This window comes from Corylus avellana, chromosome 10 (assembly GCF_965113065.1).
Source record: "Corylus avellana chromosome 10, dhCorAvel1.hap1.2, whole genome shotgun sequence".
In the NCBI taxonomy this organism is placed as follows: Eukaryota; Viridiplantae; Streptophyta; class Magnoliopsida; order Fagales; family Betulaceae; genus Corylus; species Corylus avellana.
Window position 1 is genome coordinate 8,789,623 of NC_142499.1, and position 15,863 is coordinate 8,805,485.

The following is a 15,863-nucleotide window of genomic DNA, read 5'->3' on the forward strand; positions in this document are numbered from 1 at the left end:
AGTAAATATAATTAAGTACATGTTACTCAATACTTCTATGTATATTACTTATTTTATTATACATGTGTGTTATATATTAGCATTAACATACTAACTAGTAACTAGTTAATTAATAAACTAACATATTAACTAAGTTAATATATATTAAATTACTAACTTAGTATAATTAACTATAGGTTATTTTGACAAACAAGAAAATTATATGTTACTTAATATTTGTATGAGTATTATATATATGAATATATAATATACATACTTGTTAGTTAATATATACTAACTTAGTATTACTATTAAGTTAAGTGTTAGATCACATGATCTAAAGATTATGTGAATTTTAATTAGAAAAAAAAAAAGATTATGTGAATTATTATATGATATGATCATATATATCAAAAATTAAGTGATTAATATTAGAATCAACAATGTGTTTGTTTAGAGATATATGCTCTTGTTATGTTTAGAGTATTATGCTCTAGATATCATTATAATTTAGATGTTATATCATATGAATTATCATCCGAATTTAGTCACATTTTCATATTGTCTACCATTATAATTTATATAATTATATCAAATGATTAATTGATTATTAAATCATATAACTATATAATAGCAAAATATACATATATAATATGACATAAGTCATCAGTATAAAAACTCATATTAATACAACAATTAAGTACCCCGAGACTTAATAACTAGTTAGTTAATAAACTAACATATTAACTAAGTTAATATATATTAAATTACTGACGGAGTATATTTAACTATAGGTTATTTTGACAAAAAAAAATTATATGTTACTTACTATTTGTATGTGTATTATATATATGAATATATAATATACATACTTGTCAGTTAATATATATTAACTTAGTATTACTAAGTAAGTTAACTATTTTCAGAAAACAAAAACAAAAGCAAAATAAGTTAATCAAAACAAGTTACATAAATAGTAACTAATATAAAATATTATGACATATGGTTAAGTTGTTAACTAATTAAATATATAACTATACTGAATAGTTAATATACAAGCAAATATTAACATACTAAATACAAAATACAAAATATAGTTAGTGTTAGATCACACGATCTAAAGAGTATGCGAATTGTAATTAGAAGAAAAAAAAGATTATGTGAATTGTTAGATCATATGATCATATATATCACAAATTAAGTGATTAATATTATAATCAACAATGTGTTTGTTTAGAGTTATATAGTTACTTATTATAATTGATTTTAGGGAGCAAATTGTTAATTTGGCCTACCCTGATGATCTATAAATTATTTTTTATACTACATGGAGTGATTTGTAATTTAGGCAAACTACAGAGACTTATAAATTATTTGTCATACCACAATGAGTGATTTATAATTTAGGTCAACCACATGAACTAATTTTGCATTTATCCCTAAAAGAATTAATGCTATGAAACAAAATAAAGAAACTTCCGTAGGCTAACTGAAGAAAATTATATGAATAAAATGATGTATGCAATTGAACACACGGTTAAACCCTAGAGTAGGGTTTTGCATATGCTGAAGCTATTGCCTTATTTCCCAAGAATATTTAGATCTTCGCTATCGAAATAAAGTAGGTGAAAAAAGTGTTTGATTGGCAGCCAAAAATTATCAACTTTTTGATTAATCAATTTGAGTTCAGAAGCTCTTCTGTCTGTCTGAGATTGAGGTTTTGCGATTTCAAAGCTTTTATAGAGGGAAAACATGGCGCCCAAGACAAAGAAGCATTCCAAGGCAAAGTCGAGGCTGTTAAACGCTGACCAGTCTGTGTCTCCTCGGACACCAAATTTTGAATTTGAAGCCACTGAGGAGGATCTTTTCCGCGCTCTTGAAGAAGCTTCTTGCGAATATCCTGCTCTCATTGCCAAATCTGCTATTATTGCAAAAGTTGTTGATGTTGATGTCGATCCCAAGCCCAAAAGCTGTATGATTTGGCTTTCAGAGAGTGCCATGATTGCATCTTCCCTCGCCCCTTTGTCCATCGTATCGGTAATTCATGCCCCCCACTTTTTATCCCTTATGTCTCAGTATTTCTACTGGAATTTGAATAATTGGTTAGGTTTGTTTGTATTCAACCCAACAGAATAAAACAGGTCAAGTACACAGTTTGTAAAGAATTATGGTTGCTTTTCATGATGAATTGCAAAGATATGTTACACCATCATCTTTTGGATAGAAATTTTTCGGTTCGACATATGAAAAGCACATGCTAAGGGACACATGTTACTTTTAGAGACTGGGTTGGAAGAAATTTTTTTTAAACCAGTTTATAGGAAATTTTTGTCTGTTGTTATCTTTTAGATGCCTTGTCTGATTCAGATATGAATTTTTTTTAAGAGTGTTTAACAACCCTGTCTGATTCAGCATGACAATGTGACTTTGCCTAGAAATCATAGCTCATAAGCTTAGCTTACTTGTTAGGATGTAAATGATGGTATTTTAATGTCCTAATCTAGTCCCTTTTACTGGTTATATTTGTCATTTTTTATTTTTCTTTTTGTCTCTAATCTAGTCCCATTTTCACCTGTTTATTTTTCACTTTGTCTCTATGATCTCCTTGCCTCGCTCAGTCTGTACTTGAAAGCTAAAGCTCTTAGCTTAAAATAACGTTGCCCTTTTCTTTTGTGATGTCCAGTTCTCAAGAAGTTGCTTCTTCATTGTTTAGCTTTACTTATAACAAGTACATCAGTTTGACACCCTTCATGGATATTGTTTGCTTGAATGCTTTTAATTGTCACTTTTTTTTCTTTTTTTTTTTTCACATTCCGTTTCTTTTTCTCTTGTTACCATAATAACATTTCAGTTGTTGTAGAAACTTATAAGCCTCTATAAATCAAACAAGTTAAGTTGTATGTTTCGTTGGATTTGTCATATTATAATCCTAAAGTAACTTGTAATAGAGAGTCCCACAAAAGGGCATGTGTGATTGCATACTTATCCTCTTTTTTATCTTAATCCTGTTTGTCAGGTGTCACTTGCTTCTTCAACAAAGAACTTTTCATCAAGCTTTCCACTTAGCTCATTAGCAGATGAATGTGCTGCATCTTTTGGGATTGATACAGTAGAGAAAACGGCTAATGAAGTGGGGAGCTACTTTGCTCTTGCGACAGTTTATCCTTCTAGTAAGGTTTGATGGTAATTTAGTTGTTTTGATTTTGTCACCATTTTTTATATGAAAACCAGAAAAATAGTTCAAGAGAAAAAGGGAAGTAAATGGATTGATAAATAGGATACATTTGGGAACATTTGGTATTTGTGTTCCTAAACACTCTCCTTGCACAAACTCTGTATTCTGCAGAATAGCTGTGTGAGATTGATTTTTTTTTTTCACTTCCGTCATGCCATTGTTAAATGCTTCAAGTCTTCGATTGTTGTACTGGTTGAAACCTTCAATAGCATTCTTGCAATTGGGATTTGCACAATCTAACCCATCACGTTTGGCATTAATAATTTACTGTAGCATCGAATTGGTAAGTTGAAAGCAGGTTGGCAGCCTTTGGGAGGTTGGAATTTTAGGTTTCAGATGCAAAAACATCCATCAAGGATAAATGCAGCTGATATTCTTAGCAATAGGATTCACTGTTGCTACATCCAGAAGATTTAAAGTTGTTTTTAATTTGAGGAAATTTGTTAAATAAGGAGTGCATTGCCTCAAAAGCTTGGGTTGCTGTTTTTTCTTGGGCTGTTTCTTTAAAAGGTTAGGGAAGGGCTTTTGGCTTAATGATGTTATAATTTAAGAAAATTCCATTAGACATTGTACGTTTGATATGCCCCATGAGGGTTGGCATGCCTTCTAGAAATAGAATGGACCATTTGAATCTGGTCCAAAGCAGCTGTTAGAACATAAAGAGATGCAATGTATGTGTTTTAAAAAATGTTTTTTCATTCTCCCCATGTCATCAATTCATGTTTTTGTTTGTCTTGGTTTATTGGTAAATTTTAGAGTTGCTGGTGTACCTGATTTTGCATCTAGTATGTCATTGGATCTTGATACATCATATTAAACAGAGATTGGGGTCTATCTTATTACTAAGACTTCTTTTTTCTTCATTTTTTAAACTTTTCCAGGTTTTGAAGAATGAAGTGCGATTGTCTTCCAACCTTTCCTACACCATGGGTTGTCCTACTTTAGGCAGTGTTGTGTTTGTTTACCCTATAGAAAGCCAATTTCCATCCAGTCCTGTAAATGGACATGACACACCAAATGGCACCAGAGTTGGCTCTTTTGCTCTATACAACTGTAAGGAATTGCATCTAGAGCTGGTTCCTTCGAAGAATGAGTCAACATTGCCAAGTAATATGTTGTCTTCCATGAACTTCCCTGCAGAAAAACCTCATGATCCATTTGAAATTGGAATGGTTTCATCCCCTAAAACTCCATTGCATCAGTCAAAACTTAGCTCTTCTAGTACTAGTCACACAACATCACCAATACGCGGAAATTCAGTATCATGTTTACCAAATCCAAGCAGTTCATCTATGGATTCATTTGATATTAAGGAGGTAATAGGGTATAAAAGTGCTAAGAAAGCTCTGCATGCATATTTTCGTTTGTGGTTGTTTTCTCGTAATCTGTTCTGTGGAAATTTTGTCACCATCCCGATGTTTCCCGAGCTTTCTATTTTTCGCGTGATAGGTGCTAAACAATTGTCAGCAAAGAGTAGCAGCCATAATTATACGAATGAGAAAAGTCAACATTTGCTCTTTGAAGATCCTGAGCTGGTGGACCATGTGAACCATGCTTTTGTTGTAAACCAAGATACAGAAGTCTGTCTGCATTTTCCATCCAATGTGGTGTCTGAAACTTCTCAAAAAGGAGGTTTCTCAGGTGTTGAACTTGAATATAAGGATGTTAAAGCTAATGTGGTGGACAATACTTTGAAGTTGGGTGGTCTTTCTAAAGAATATGCAATTTTGAAAGATATAATAGTCTCCTCATCAGTGAAGGACACTTTGTCGAGGTATGCCATATAAAATATTTTCTCTTGTTTATTTTGTTCAGTTATTTTGCATTGATCAACTTAAATAAAATGTTCTCTAGAGATGGATACATGGGGACATATCAGATTGCATAGATAGTGCTGTATAAAAGGTCAAATTACAAAATATACTATTTTGTAGTTATTAAAAGAGTTGTAAGCACTTATGTCCAAAACAATTATACATGCATATAGGTCTAGTAATATGCTTTTCCTCCCTTTTAAGTTTTTAACAAAGATATGTGCCTCGACTTGGTTAGTTAGTCAATTCCAGTTCAACCTGGATACCACTGCAGGAAATATCAAGAATTTGTTAACAATATACCAGCATCTCCAAGTATCTTCAGATGGATATACCAATGAGTGACCTCAAAAGTTTGTCTGTGTGCCTGTGACACATACCAATTATTACACAGGTGTATTATCAAGCCTTACTACCTAGCCAAAAAAGTCTGCCCCCCCCCCCCATAAGTTAGTTAATAAACTGTTTGATTAACAGTTGACATGAATTTGAAACATTAGTCTAAGGGAACATCTGTGAGAGGAAAGCTAATAAAAGAGTGTAGTGAGACAGAAGAACATCATGATGGCCTATATTTTTTTCAATGAGTGGCCTTAGATATGGCTGAATGGCAAATTGGTCATTATCCTCTACTACAAGGCTTGGTTAAGAAAATATTTTTTTTATCGCCCATATATTTTATAAATTTATTTCCTTAAGTGGCAACTAAATTTAATACGAGAAGGCAGGTATACCATTTAAGGATTTCTAGAGCCTTTTTGTTCTAAGTGGCAGCTAAATTTAATATGAGAAGTCGGGCTTACAGTTGGATAGTCCATAGAAGTTTCACTGTCTCATGAAGCGTCTTCTTAAGTTGCAGATAGAAGTCCATCTCCACTATTTTGATCATTCCCTTGCCCATGATAATCTTCCAGCGATCATATTATTGAATTTGTTAATATTGTAACCTTGTCTTTTATAATTAATTGAGTTAATGACCTAAATCTCAAATGGCATAGATTGCTTGTACTTTCTACATCCAAGCTTGTTGTTAACCTTTGTACAGATTCTAATATGGAGTACATATTTCATAATACCAATGTACATCGTTTAGCTGAACTATGGGCAATCTTAGGTATAGTCGGATATGTAATTGCTTTTTTCTAGTAAATATGGAGATCAACACATTGTTGCCTTTTGTGTTGTCTTTAGAAGGAAATGAATAATAGAAGTTCTGAGGACCGTGAGAGGACTTTGGAAAAAATTAAGTCTTTATTTTTCAATACCTTGTATCTTTGGACAGCTGCTTTTGTTTTTCTTTGGTGATTAGTTTTCATGATTTTCTTGTTCTTTTTGTTCTTCCTAGTTAGGTGGCTTCTCCTATATACTCTGTTTACCTGGGGGCACCTTATGCTTTTAATGATATTTCGATTACGTGTAAAACAAAATGGAGATCAACACATTGCCCATAATTGTTGCCGATGGTCTCTTCCTATGTCTATGAACTATTCAATTCTATGTTTTGAAGTTCTTGTCATCCTTTAGTTGCATACTTAATGCAGCTGTTTTAATGGTCCACATATTCGGTGTTAAATGCTGATCACTGATGTTACTGTTTTAGTTTTGGTTTACGAACTACAAAGGGAGTGCTTCTGCATGGCCCTCCTGGCACGGGAAAGACTTCTTTAGCTCGGCTGTGTGCCCGTGATGCTGGTGTCAGACTTTTCTCTGTGAATGGACCTGAAATTGTGAGTAAATTTTATGGAGAAAGTGAGAAAGCTTTGCTTGAAGTTTTTGAGTCAGCAAGCCAAGCAGCACCTGCCATGGTTAGAATTCTTCACCCCAAAATGTTAAATTTCTCTTTCAGATCTATGCCTTATTTTTTGAGGGATTATTGCTGTTCTGTGGTTGAAGTACTGATGGATACAGTGTTGAACTTAGTTATTTAAACCACAAAAACAATTAAGTGTAGAGCGTAGCAATTTAATACAGTTTCAAGTTATTTATGTGTGAAGTGTAACCACAAGCATTTTATTTCCAGTGAAATCTAATCAGATGGATCATAGAACTATAGCTTAAGAGCTGTTTTATGTCAAGACAATAATTTAAGTGTCGACCGTAAACAACCTCCTCATCCTTTGTGAGTTTACTAGCGACATCTGGCGCTTGTTTCTCATCTTATTTGGAGTCTTGTAGGTCATGCCTAGCAATATCCTAGAGATGCCTCACTGTTGGAAGACTCTAGAACAGGGACATTCAAAAGAGGCCATCTGAAAATTTATCTCTACTTTACTAATGTGGAGCATTTGGAGAGAGAAATTGGCGCCTTCTTTAGGATTGCAAGTCTAATGTGCTACAATTAAAATCCTCCTTCTTGAGATCTCTTTTAGATTAGGTTGTAACTTATGTTCCTAATTTTTCTTCCTCTAATCTTGTTGATCTTGCTAACTTCTTAGATTTTTTACTCTAATAGGTTGGTTGCTTCTCTTGTATACCTTTCATGTGCGAGAGCTTTGCTTATTATTCATTAAAAAAAAAAAAAAGTATCGACTATAAGTTATGACTCATCCTTTATTAACACGCCTTTTTGGTTGAGAGTCAGAGACTATGCTTTTTTTCTATGAGTTGATTTAGAGAAAAATTTACGGTTAAGTTGAAAAAAGAAGAAAAATGAAAAACGTATTACATTATCTTGATTGTATATTTTGAAGGTGTTAAAAGATTTAGTGTAAAATGAACCTACAACATCTATGGTTTTGGTTGATTCATTTTTTGATAATTAATCGTAATATCATTAAAAGCGTAAGGCACTTCATGTACATAAGGAGTATATAAGAGAAGCCACCTAGGTAATAAGGGTAAAAAGAACAAGAAAACCATGATAACTAATCACTAAATGAGAAACTTAAGCAGCTGTCTAAAAATACGAAGTGTTTGAAGAAAAAAGAATTCAACTACTCTAAAGTCTTCTCACAGTCTTCAAAACACCTATCATTCTTTTCTCTCCAAAGACACCACAACAGGCACAAAGGCACCATCTTTCTAACAACAGCACTTTGAGAGACAAGTCGACTACTTGTCTAGGCATAACACAACACAACCCGAATTGATTGAAGGAATCATTTCAAATGGTGCAAGCAACTTCACAATGAAGAAGATGGTGGTCTATAGACTTCCCATTCTCTTTGCACAAAACACACCAATCAACCACAATATTTGCCGCTTTTGAAGATTGTCTTTGGTAAGAATCTTCCCTAGGCTGCTGACCACACAAAAAAGGCCACCTGCAGAGGAACCTTAGTCATCCAAATACTTTTCCAAGGGAAGCGGAAACCATCAATTCATGACACTTAGACGAATTTAACACCAAACAACTCTCTTTTGGAAGGGAGGCACCAGGACCTGTCTTCCCCTTCCTTTCTCATTCTTACTAAATACATCAAGCTGTAGAACGAGGCAAAGACTTTCACCTCCCAATCCTAAGCCACTCTAGCAAAGGTCATGATCCACTAAATGGCACCTCCAAAAACTTCTATGTGAGCCTCAACAAGAGCATCCTTTGTATGAGCAAATACCAAATAAAACTGGAAAAAAGCATCTTTAAGGGCCATATCCCCACACCAAAGGTCATGCCAAAACCAAACCTTGGAACTTTTTGGCTAATTCTAATAACACCTCCTTGGCTTTGTTTTTTTTCTAGTCATGCTCTCTCTATTTTTCCAATTGCTCTAATCCAATAATCCCATCTCTCTGTTAAATTTAGTAAAGGGATTGTTAATTGGGTTCAAGCCACTTACCAAACAAGTGTGTGCCCATTCAGCTGTCAGTTCCTGCCGAAGACTTGTGGAGACTCCCATGCCAACTAAAGGTGTCTCTTATGTCCAAGTCACAAATCCCTCTTTGTTCATAGAAGTCCAAGCCCAAACCAAATGCCCAATCCAACCAACTAATTCCCCCACCTAGATTCTCTAGGTCGAGGAGCTCCTCCACAACATTGAGGACGGCCAAGCCCTCTTGTTCCGCCTCTCCGAGTTGCTTGCTCCCGCCTCTCTTTCGCCTATGTCTTGCAATCTTGGAGCGTGGTGCTCAGCAAGTTCACTCAATGGACTTTAGCTAGGACTTGTGCAATTTCACACATATTTCACCAATCGTAGTAACCATGGTTGTGGCTAGTTCCTACCAAGTCACAACTGCTCGTCACTATCCATTGTCATACATCACTATTCTGTCATTGCTCTTGTCACAACTTTGCCACATCATATTTGTTGCCTTGAATTCATGCGGACCTTGCCATACAACTAGCTACAAGGAGTGGGATTAGAAAAATTGAAAACTGAGAGGATGTCATTAAATTCAACTCAAACCACATGGGTGGGAGGTGCATTTTACCTAAAGATTTATTCTTTAGAGTATGGTACAAATAGATAACTATCATTGACAGTTTTCCTTCGTCACCTCTTTTGGATTTTCTTGATTTGTTAAACGTTAAGAGGTAAGCTTTTGGTGGTCCTCTTCTATACTTGATGCGTACTTGAGATTGCCTTTTCATCAATAAAAGTAATCATTACTTATAAAAAAGCAAGATCATGATCATAGAGATTTTCCTTGGTACTTTCTTAAGACTATTTCACATGAGAACTATAATGACGGACTCATTGATGTTTTGGAAGTGACCAAACTGTTTAAACCATATTAAAGTGGGGATATATGTGAGTGACTTTAAACAGCTAAAAATCTTTTCCAATAAATTATTATTCATTAAAAAAAACAAATAAAAATCTTCAGCACATTACAGAAATTGGTGAAACTGATTCAGACTCTTCCCCCCCCTCCCCCCTATTCAACCACAACAGGTTGCTAAGGCTGTAAATGAACAGAGTTGCTCGCGAACAGATTTGGGCTCGACTTGGGATTGGTTCATTTATTAAACGAACAGAGCTTGGACAAATATTAAAGCTTGTTTAATACTCGTATAAACTCGTCTGGACTCGTGTAAGCTTGTGTAACTTCATTTTTATTATTTTTATAGGCATCTTAGTATTGAAGAGACTCCTAAGTAGGTTTTGCCTAGCAACCTTACTAATAAAGGAGTAAGGTTAAATGCTCATTATCTCTTTGTGGTGTAAGGACTTTATTTTTGCTCATCTCAGTTTCAATTTGTATCGTAGATGGTACTTTGCTTATGGCTAAAAACGGAGATGGTATTTGCGTCCAAAATCCGCCCATAAAATTGATGGAAGTCCACGTCCACGTCAACCCAATAAGAAACTAACACGTGGCCATGTCATATTAAAAATTAAAAAGAACTATATAAAAAACTAAAAATATAAAAAAATAATTAAAAAACATTTTAAAAAAATAGAAGGCCTTTGGGAAAAATGGGGGGGCCATTTTGGCCAAGAGCCACCCCCAAGGCCCTTGAGGGTGGCTCGGCCACCCCCATTTGGCTAGAAGTGGTTTTGGCCAACCCCCTTTGGCCCATTTGGTGGTGGTCGAAACCACCTCCAAGGCTCGGTTACCCCCAAAAAGCAAAATGGTTTAGCCACCCCTATAGGCCTTGGGGTGGCTCGGCCAAGTGTATCAAGTTGATTGCATTCAATCAAAGTTATCAAGATTTTGCCTTATAGAGTGATATTGTTGACTTTGTGTTTCAAATGGCTAACTGGGATTTTCTTATTATAGGTATTCATCGATGAGTTGGATGCCATTGCCCCTGCTCGGAAAGATGGAGGTGAAGAGCTATCTCAAAGAATGGTTGCTACGTTGTTAAATTTGATGGATGGGATTAACAGAACTGATGGATTGATTGTAATTGCTGCAACCAATAGGCCTGATAGTATTGAGCCTGCACTGAGACGACCTGGAAGACTAGACAGGGAAATTGAAATAGGTATTATGAATTATTTGTGATTATGATATGTTTAGCTTGATTTGTCCGTGATCAGTCAAAATGTGCAGGTTATGCACAACGGCGGACACTGAATAGAAATTACTCAGGGAATAGGAATCAATATCAAGTATTTAGTGACTTAGTGGATGAACTTGGAATAGGAGTTCAAACAAAGATTTTTCTGTTGTCCATTTTACTGGTTCAAATGCTTGATGGATTCATAGAGTTTATCACCTTTTGCTGGATATGTTATTAATTTTGTTTCTCTTGAAAATTCGTATGTAGGTGTGCCATCTCCAAAGCAGCGGTTAGATATATTGCTTACTCTTCTTGGTGAAATGGAACACTCTCTTTTAGACATGCAAGTTGAACATCTTGCTATGGTCACACATGGATATGTGGGTGCTGATCTAGCTTCCCTATGCAATGAGGCAGCATTGGTTTGTCTCAGGCGTTATGTTAAATTTAAATATTCTTGTCATGATTTGGTCTCCAGTTCAGCATCTGTTGCATGTGAAGGTTGTTCCGATGTTATAACCGATGGATCTGATTGCTTAGAAGTTACAAGAGATATTTCAAGGGATTATGCAGATTCAGCAACTTCTTCTGTTTCAAATTTGTCTGTTTCCTCAGAGATTCGACCACCCTTTCCCTTGAAGGGCTCTGTTCCAGAACATGTAGATCACATCATAGATGGCTTTGAAGAAGAGTGTATGTTAAGAGTAGCTTTTGAAGATTTTGAAAAGGCCAGGATCAAAGTGAGGCCCAGTGCCATGCGGGAGGTATTGTTTATGTGTTCACATTGCTTAGAGAATCATTTTTGTTTAAAATATATTTGAGGAAGTGAGGTCTGCCATCTAGAATGACACTTTATGTGAGTCCTATAGTCTCATTATTCTTTTATATAAGCCAATCATATGATGGCAATTATTAGACCCATAACCATCACCTATTATATCTTGGGTCCAACTTAAATACTTTCATTCTGAAACTCAATTCACGTGCTTAGCAAATTATATTCTCTCCCCCCATGGAAGAATATTTCCTGGGTTCTATTTTTCTGAGTTGAATATGTGAATTTCTCTGATATAAGGAAGTCAAAAGAGGGAGAACAAGTAAAAAACAAATGGGAAAGAAAGAATTCTAATATGAGTATTTCACTAGTTCCGAAATGATGAGCAAGTATATAAGTATCATGGAACTAGATAAAATTAGGGGACTATGGAACTGTATGTAGATTTTTCCTACATTTGCATCTTTTACCCTTGCTGCCATCATTCATACTATGCTGGAAAAATAGAAGTGTAATCACTTATGCTTTAAGTTGCCAGATCTTAAGCACAATTGATCAAGCTAACTAAGTGGTTGCTTCAGTTGGAGTCCAATTCCCATAATTGTTCATATTTTAACCTTTTATTGCAGCCTTCAATGCCTCACATTTAGCCAAAATGTGAAAACCTTATAAATTTTAATTTTGGGAGAAATTTTTTGACAACTAGCATAGAATATGCTACTTGATCTAATTTACCAACTCTCATCTTATATATTCATTTCTAGGTAATACTTGAGGTTCCAAAGGTCAATTGGGAAGATGTTGGCGGCCAAAGTGAGGTTAAAACTCAATTAATGGAAGCTGTGGAGTGGCCTCAAAAACACCAGGATGCATTCAAGCGAATTGGAACTCGTCCCCCAACAGGGATCTTGATGTTTGGTCCTCCTGGTTGCAGCAAAACCCTCATGGCACGTGCAGTAGCCTCTGAAGCAGGATTGAATTTCCTTTCCGTGAAGGGTCCAGAACTTTTCAGTAAATGGGTTGGTGAATCTGAGAAGGCTGTAAGATCACTATTCGCAAAAGCAAGGGCGAATGCCCCATCAATTATCTTTTTTGACGAAATTGATGGTCTTGCTGTCATCCGTGGCAAGGAAAGTGATGGGGTTTCAGTTTCTGATAGGGTTATGAGTCAGCTTCTTGTTGAACTGGATGGTTAGTGATGAATTTGGAGTATTACACTCTACCAATAGAAGTTTTCTTTTCATATGGCTTATGTTTTAGACATGGTACTTTATTTCTTAAGATGAAAGTAACTAAAAGTTTGGGAAATTTAATCTTGAATATATTTTAGATGTTAACATTTATTGTTTTCTAAAACTAAACCAAGCTCTCTCTCTCTCTTAAAACAAATATTTTGTTGAATTCAGGTTTGCATCAAAGAGTTGATGTTACTGTTATTGCTGCTACAAACCGACCAGACAAGATTGATCCTGCCCTTTTAAGACCAGGTTCTCCCCCACTCTCTCTCTCTCTCTCTCTCACACGTCCACACCTGACACCTCCCCAACCCACACCCATACACCTGGTAGTTGAGTTGTTTCCAATCTCTTACCACTCCCTCTCCTAGAAACTTGGTAACGTTCCTAACAATTCACAAGAGACTTGTACAGGACGCTTTGACCGGCTGCTATATGTGGGGCCTCCAAATAACGCTGACCGAGAAGAGATATTCCACATCCATTTACGCAAAATTTCATGTAGTTCTGACATCAGCATAATGGAGCTGGCTAGTCTCACAGAAGGCTTCACTGGGGCTGATATATCATTGATCTGCCGGGAGGCAGCTGTTGCAGCTATTGAGGTTTCTTGAGTTCATTTCATGATTAGATGGCTTTGTCTTTTGAAATTGTTGATTGATTGATAATTTTTTTCCCAACCAGGAGTGCCTTGATGCTTCAGAAGTAACAATGCAACATTTAAAGACTGCAATTAGACAAGTACAGCCATCAGAAATTCACTCTTGTGAAGAGCTATCTGCAAAATTTCAAAGGCTTGTTTGTTCTACTGCAACAGAACATGAATTAGTATTTCAGCAGTATTCTAGTAAATCAAACTGGCTTCCCATCTGGTAAAGTATTTCTTCTCATGCTACTTTATTTTTCTCAATTAATATTGCTATTTTGAGCTAAAGTCTCTCTCTCTCTCTCTCCCTACATGTTTTAAGACTTGGTGCTGGGGCCTAACAGCCCAAGGGAACAAGTCTGTTGTAGCCAACAATAGTTCAGCAATATGTTCTTATGTTCCAAAACTATCTTTTACGATAGGTGTACTAGTCCAGATATTATCAAATGTTTCTAAAGATGGCTTTATCATGAGAACCGTGTGATCATTTTGCCAAATCTAGCTGGTTTGGTTACATGGGAATAAAAAATGCCAATTATCAATCTGGTCTCCAAGGCTATAGTCATTTGATAAATGTTTGAATAACTAAAGTCCTTACCCGTATGAATCAGTGCGTTGGTCACATATTTGACTGATTTGTCAAAATCGTTCAGATAAGTTGGATTGAGGAAATGATAGTCCAATAAAAATGGTATGCCTTTGTTGCTGAGGTCAGTGGATAAGCAGTTCTTCATGGTTTATTGTTTTGCATCAGTAAAATATTTGAATTTGGTGGAATTAGGATTTTGTGATTCTTTTAATAAAACCTAGGGTTATGAAATATTATATGTATGCAAGACATGAATGAGAATTTTCAATTACTGGAAGCATGATTCACTTGATAGCTTATGAAATATAAGTATGCTAGAGTCTAGACATGATCAAGAGTTTCAATTACTAGAAAACCCTGTTATCATTATTGACAAGTGGCAGACAGACACCTAATCAAATTAGATTTTAGGATTATTATTTAGAATAGGTTAGGACCATATGCCTAAAAAGTACATATTTCTTTATTGTTCTCTCATAATCTTCCCAGATCTTCCATGTATTATTGCCTTTCCTGTTGTTCAATGTCTTGTAATGTGTCAATGCTACATAGGCAGACTTCACCTTGCGTTTGAAGCTCATCTGTTTTGCATGTATACTTTATTTCTCTTAAACCTTTTCGTTTAATTTTTCCTTTCAGGTATTTTGTTACATGATGTGATTATTGTCCTCTCTCTCTCTCAAAGACATGTCCTTCCCTGAATAAATATTTGCATTTTCATACTAATTGATCATTCTTTTCTTTCTTTTTTCTTTTAACTTTGATGAAGCAGGAACCTTATAAAATCTGTTGCACTCTTCCTTTATCAATTCCCAGCAGCCCTTCTACTCTCAAAGTCTGCTTCAAGTGTTTAGCCCAACTTTTCTGCAGCTCAGTCATCTGAAAGCACAAAGGAAGAGAAGACTACACATTGTCCGATTTCAATCCATAGGGTTTTTGAGGTGGTTAAGGCTAGGGATTGTTTGGGGCTTCAAAAGGAAAAATGACTAATACAATTACAACGTACGCATCATTTTGATGAGGCTGGGAAGCTCCAATTGCAGTCCGACTCAGCTTTCTGATGGACCCCAGATATCCCCTTATGATAATTTTGCAATTGAGGGGGGGTTGTGGATTACACGTGTCGTTAGAGCATGAGGGGGCACCCCGTTGACCGGCTGTGGAAACCATGACGGCAGAAAAGCACTTGGCAGAGGCATATCCTCAGACTTGAATCTCCATCGCCAGAATTTCCAAATTATGACCTATGTACATATATAATAGGAAATTTTTTGTGCATGAAATTGACCTTCAACAGGATGGAAAAATGGGTTGGATAAATGAAGTCTCCTCATATTCTCCTAGACTTCCATTTTTGTCATTATTTTGTTTGATGCAGCATTAATGCATTATGATTGGATCTTGAAACCAAGTGTTGGGTGAAGTAAAGTGGTCAAAAATAACTGCGGCTCTCATATCAAATCTGAATGAATTGAGTACTCGTAGAATTCATCCGTTGGTTGGTGCCAGATCAGCGTGATTAACGTCCACCAACAGTTTTGCTCTTTCTACATTTTATGAGATTTTAATTTCAACTATGAGGTTCTTAGGTTTTTCTTTGTTTTCAAACAAGTTATTGCCAACCTATCGTGCTATTATTAGTTAACGGTATATTACATCAGACTAATTAATTAATGTCTTGTAACTCTTGTTTCTTATGTTAT

General features: G+C 35.5%; 1 protein-coding gene across 3 annotated transcripts; it reads left to right on the forward strand.

Moving 5' to 3' along the window:
- Positions 1-1,541: 1,541 nt before the first annotated feature.
- CIP111 (Cam interacting protein 111) lies at positions 1,542-15,503 on the forward strand. 3 transcript variants are annotated; one of them, XM_059607182.2, is made up of 11 exons: positions 1,542-2,016; positions 2,996-3,154; positions 4,096-4,988; positions 6,629-6,833; positions 10,690-10,897; positions 11,183-11,679; positions 12,455-12,881; positions 13,097-13,177; positions 13,340-13,530; positions 13,610-13,797; positions 14,933-15,503. In XM_059607182.2, exons 1-11 carry the CDS (start codon positions 1,732-1,734, stop codon positions 15,012-15,014), a joined length of 3,216 nt encoding a protein of 1,071 aa, XP_059463165.2. In that variant the 5' UTR covers positions 1,542-1,731; the 3' UTR covers positions 15,015-15,503. The 3 variants fall into 3 exon arrangements, with proteins under 3 accessions (XP_059463165.2, XP_059463166.2, XP_088367385.1); XM_059607183.2 differs by lacking the exon at positions 1,542-2,016 and having other exon boundaries at positions 3,007-3,149; XM_088511259.1 differs by lacking the exon at positions 1,542-2,016 and having other exon boundaries at positions 3,104-3,162.
- Positions 15,504-15,863: the final 360 nt, after the last annotated feature.

Coding starts and splice junctions, on each gene's coding strand:
- CIP111 (XM_059607182.2), top strand. CDS start 1,732: ATGGCGCCCAAGACAAAGAAGCATTCCAAGGCAAAGTCGAGGCTGTTA. Junction 2,017..2,995: donor CCCCTTTGTCCATCGTATCG/GTAATTCATGCC, acceptor CCTGTTTGTCAG/GTGTCACTTGCTTCTTCAAC. Junction 13,798..14,932: donor TCAAACTGGCTTCCCATCTG/GTAAAGTATTTC, acceptor TTGATGAAGCAG/GAACCTTATAAAATCTGTTG.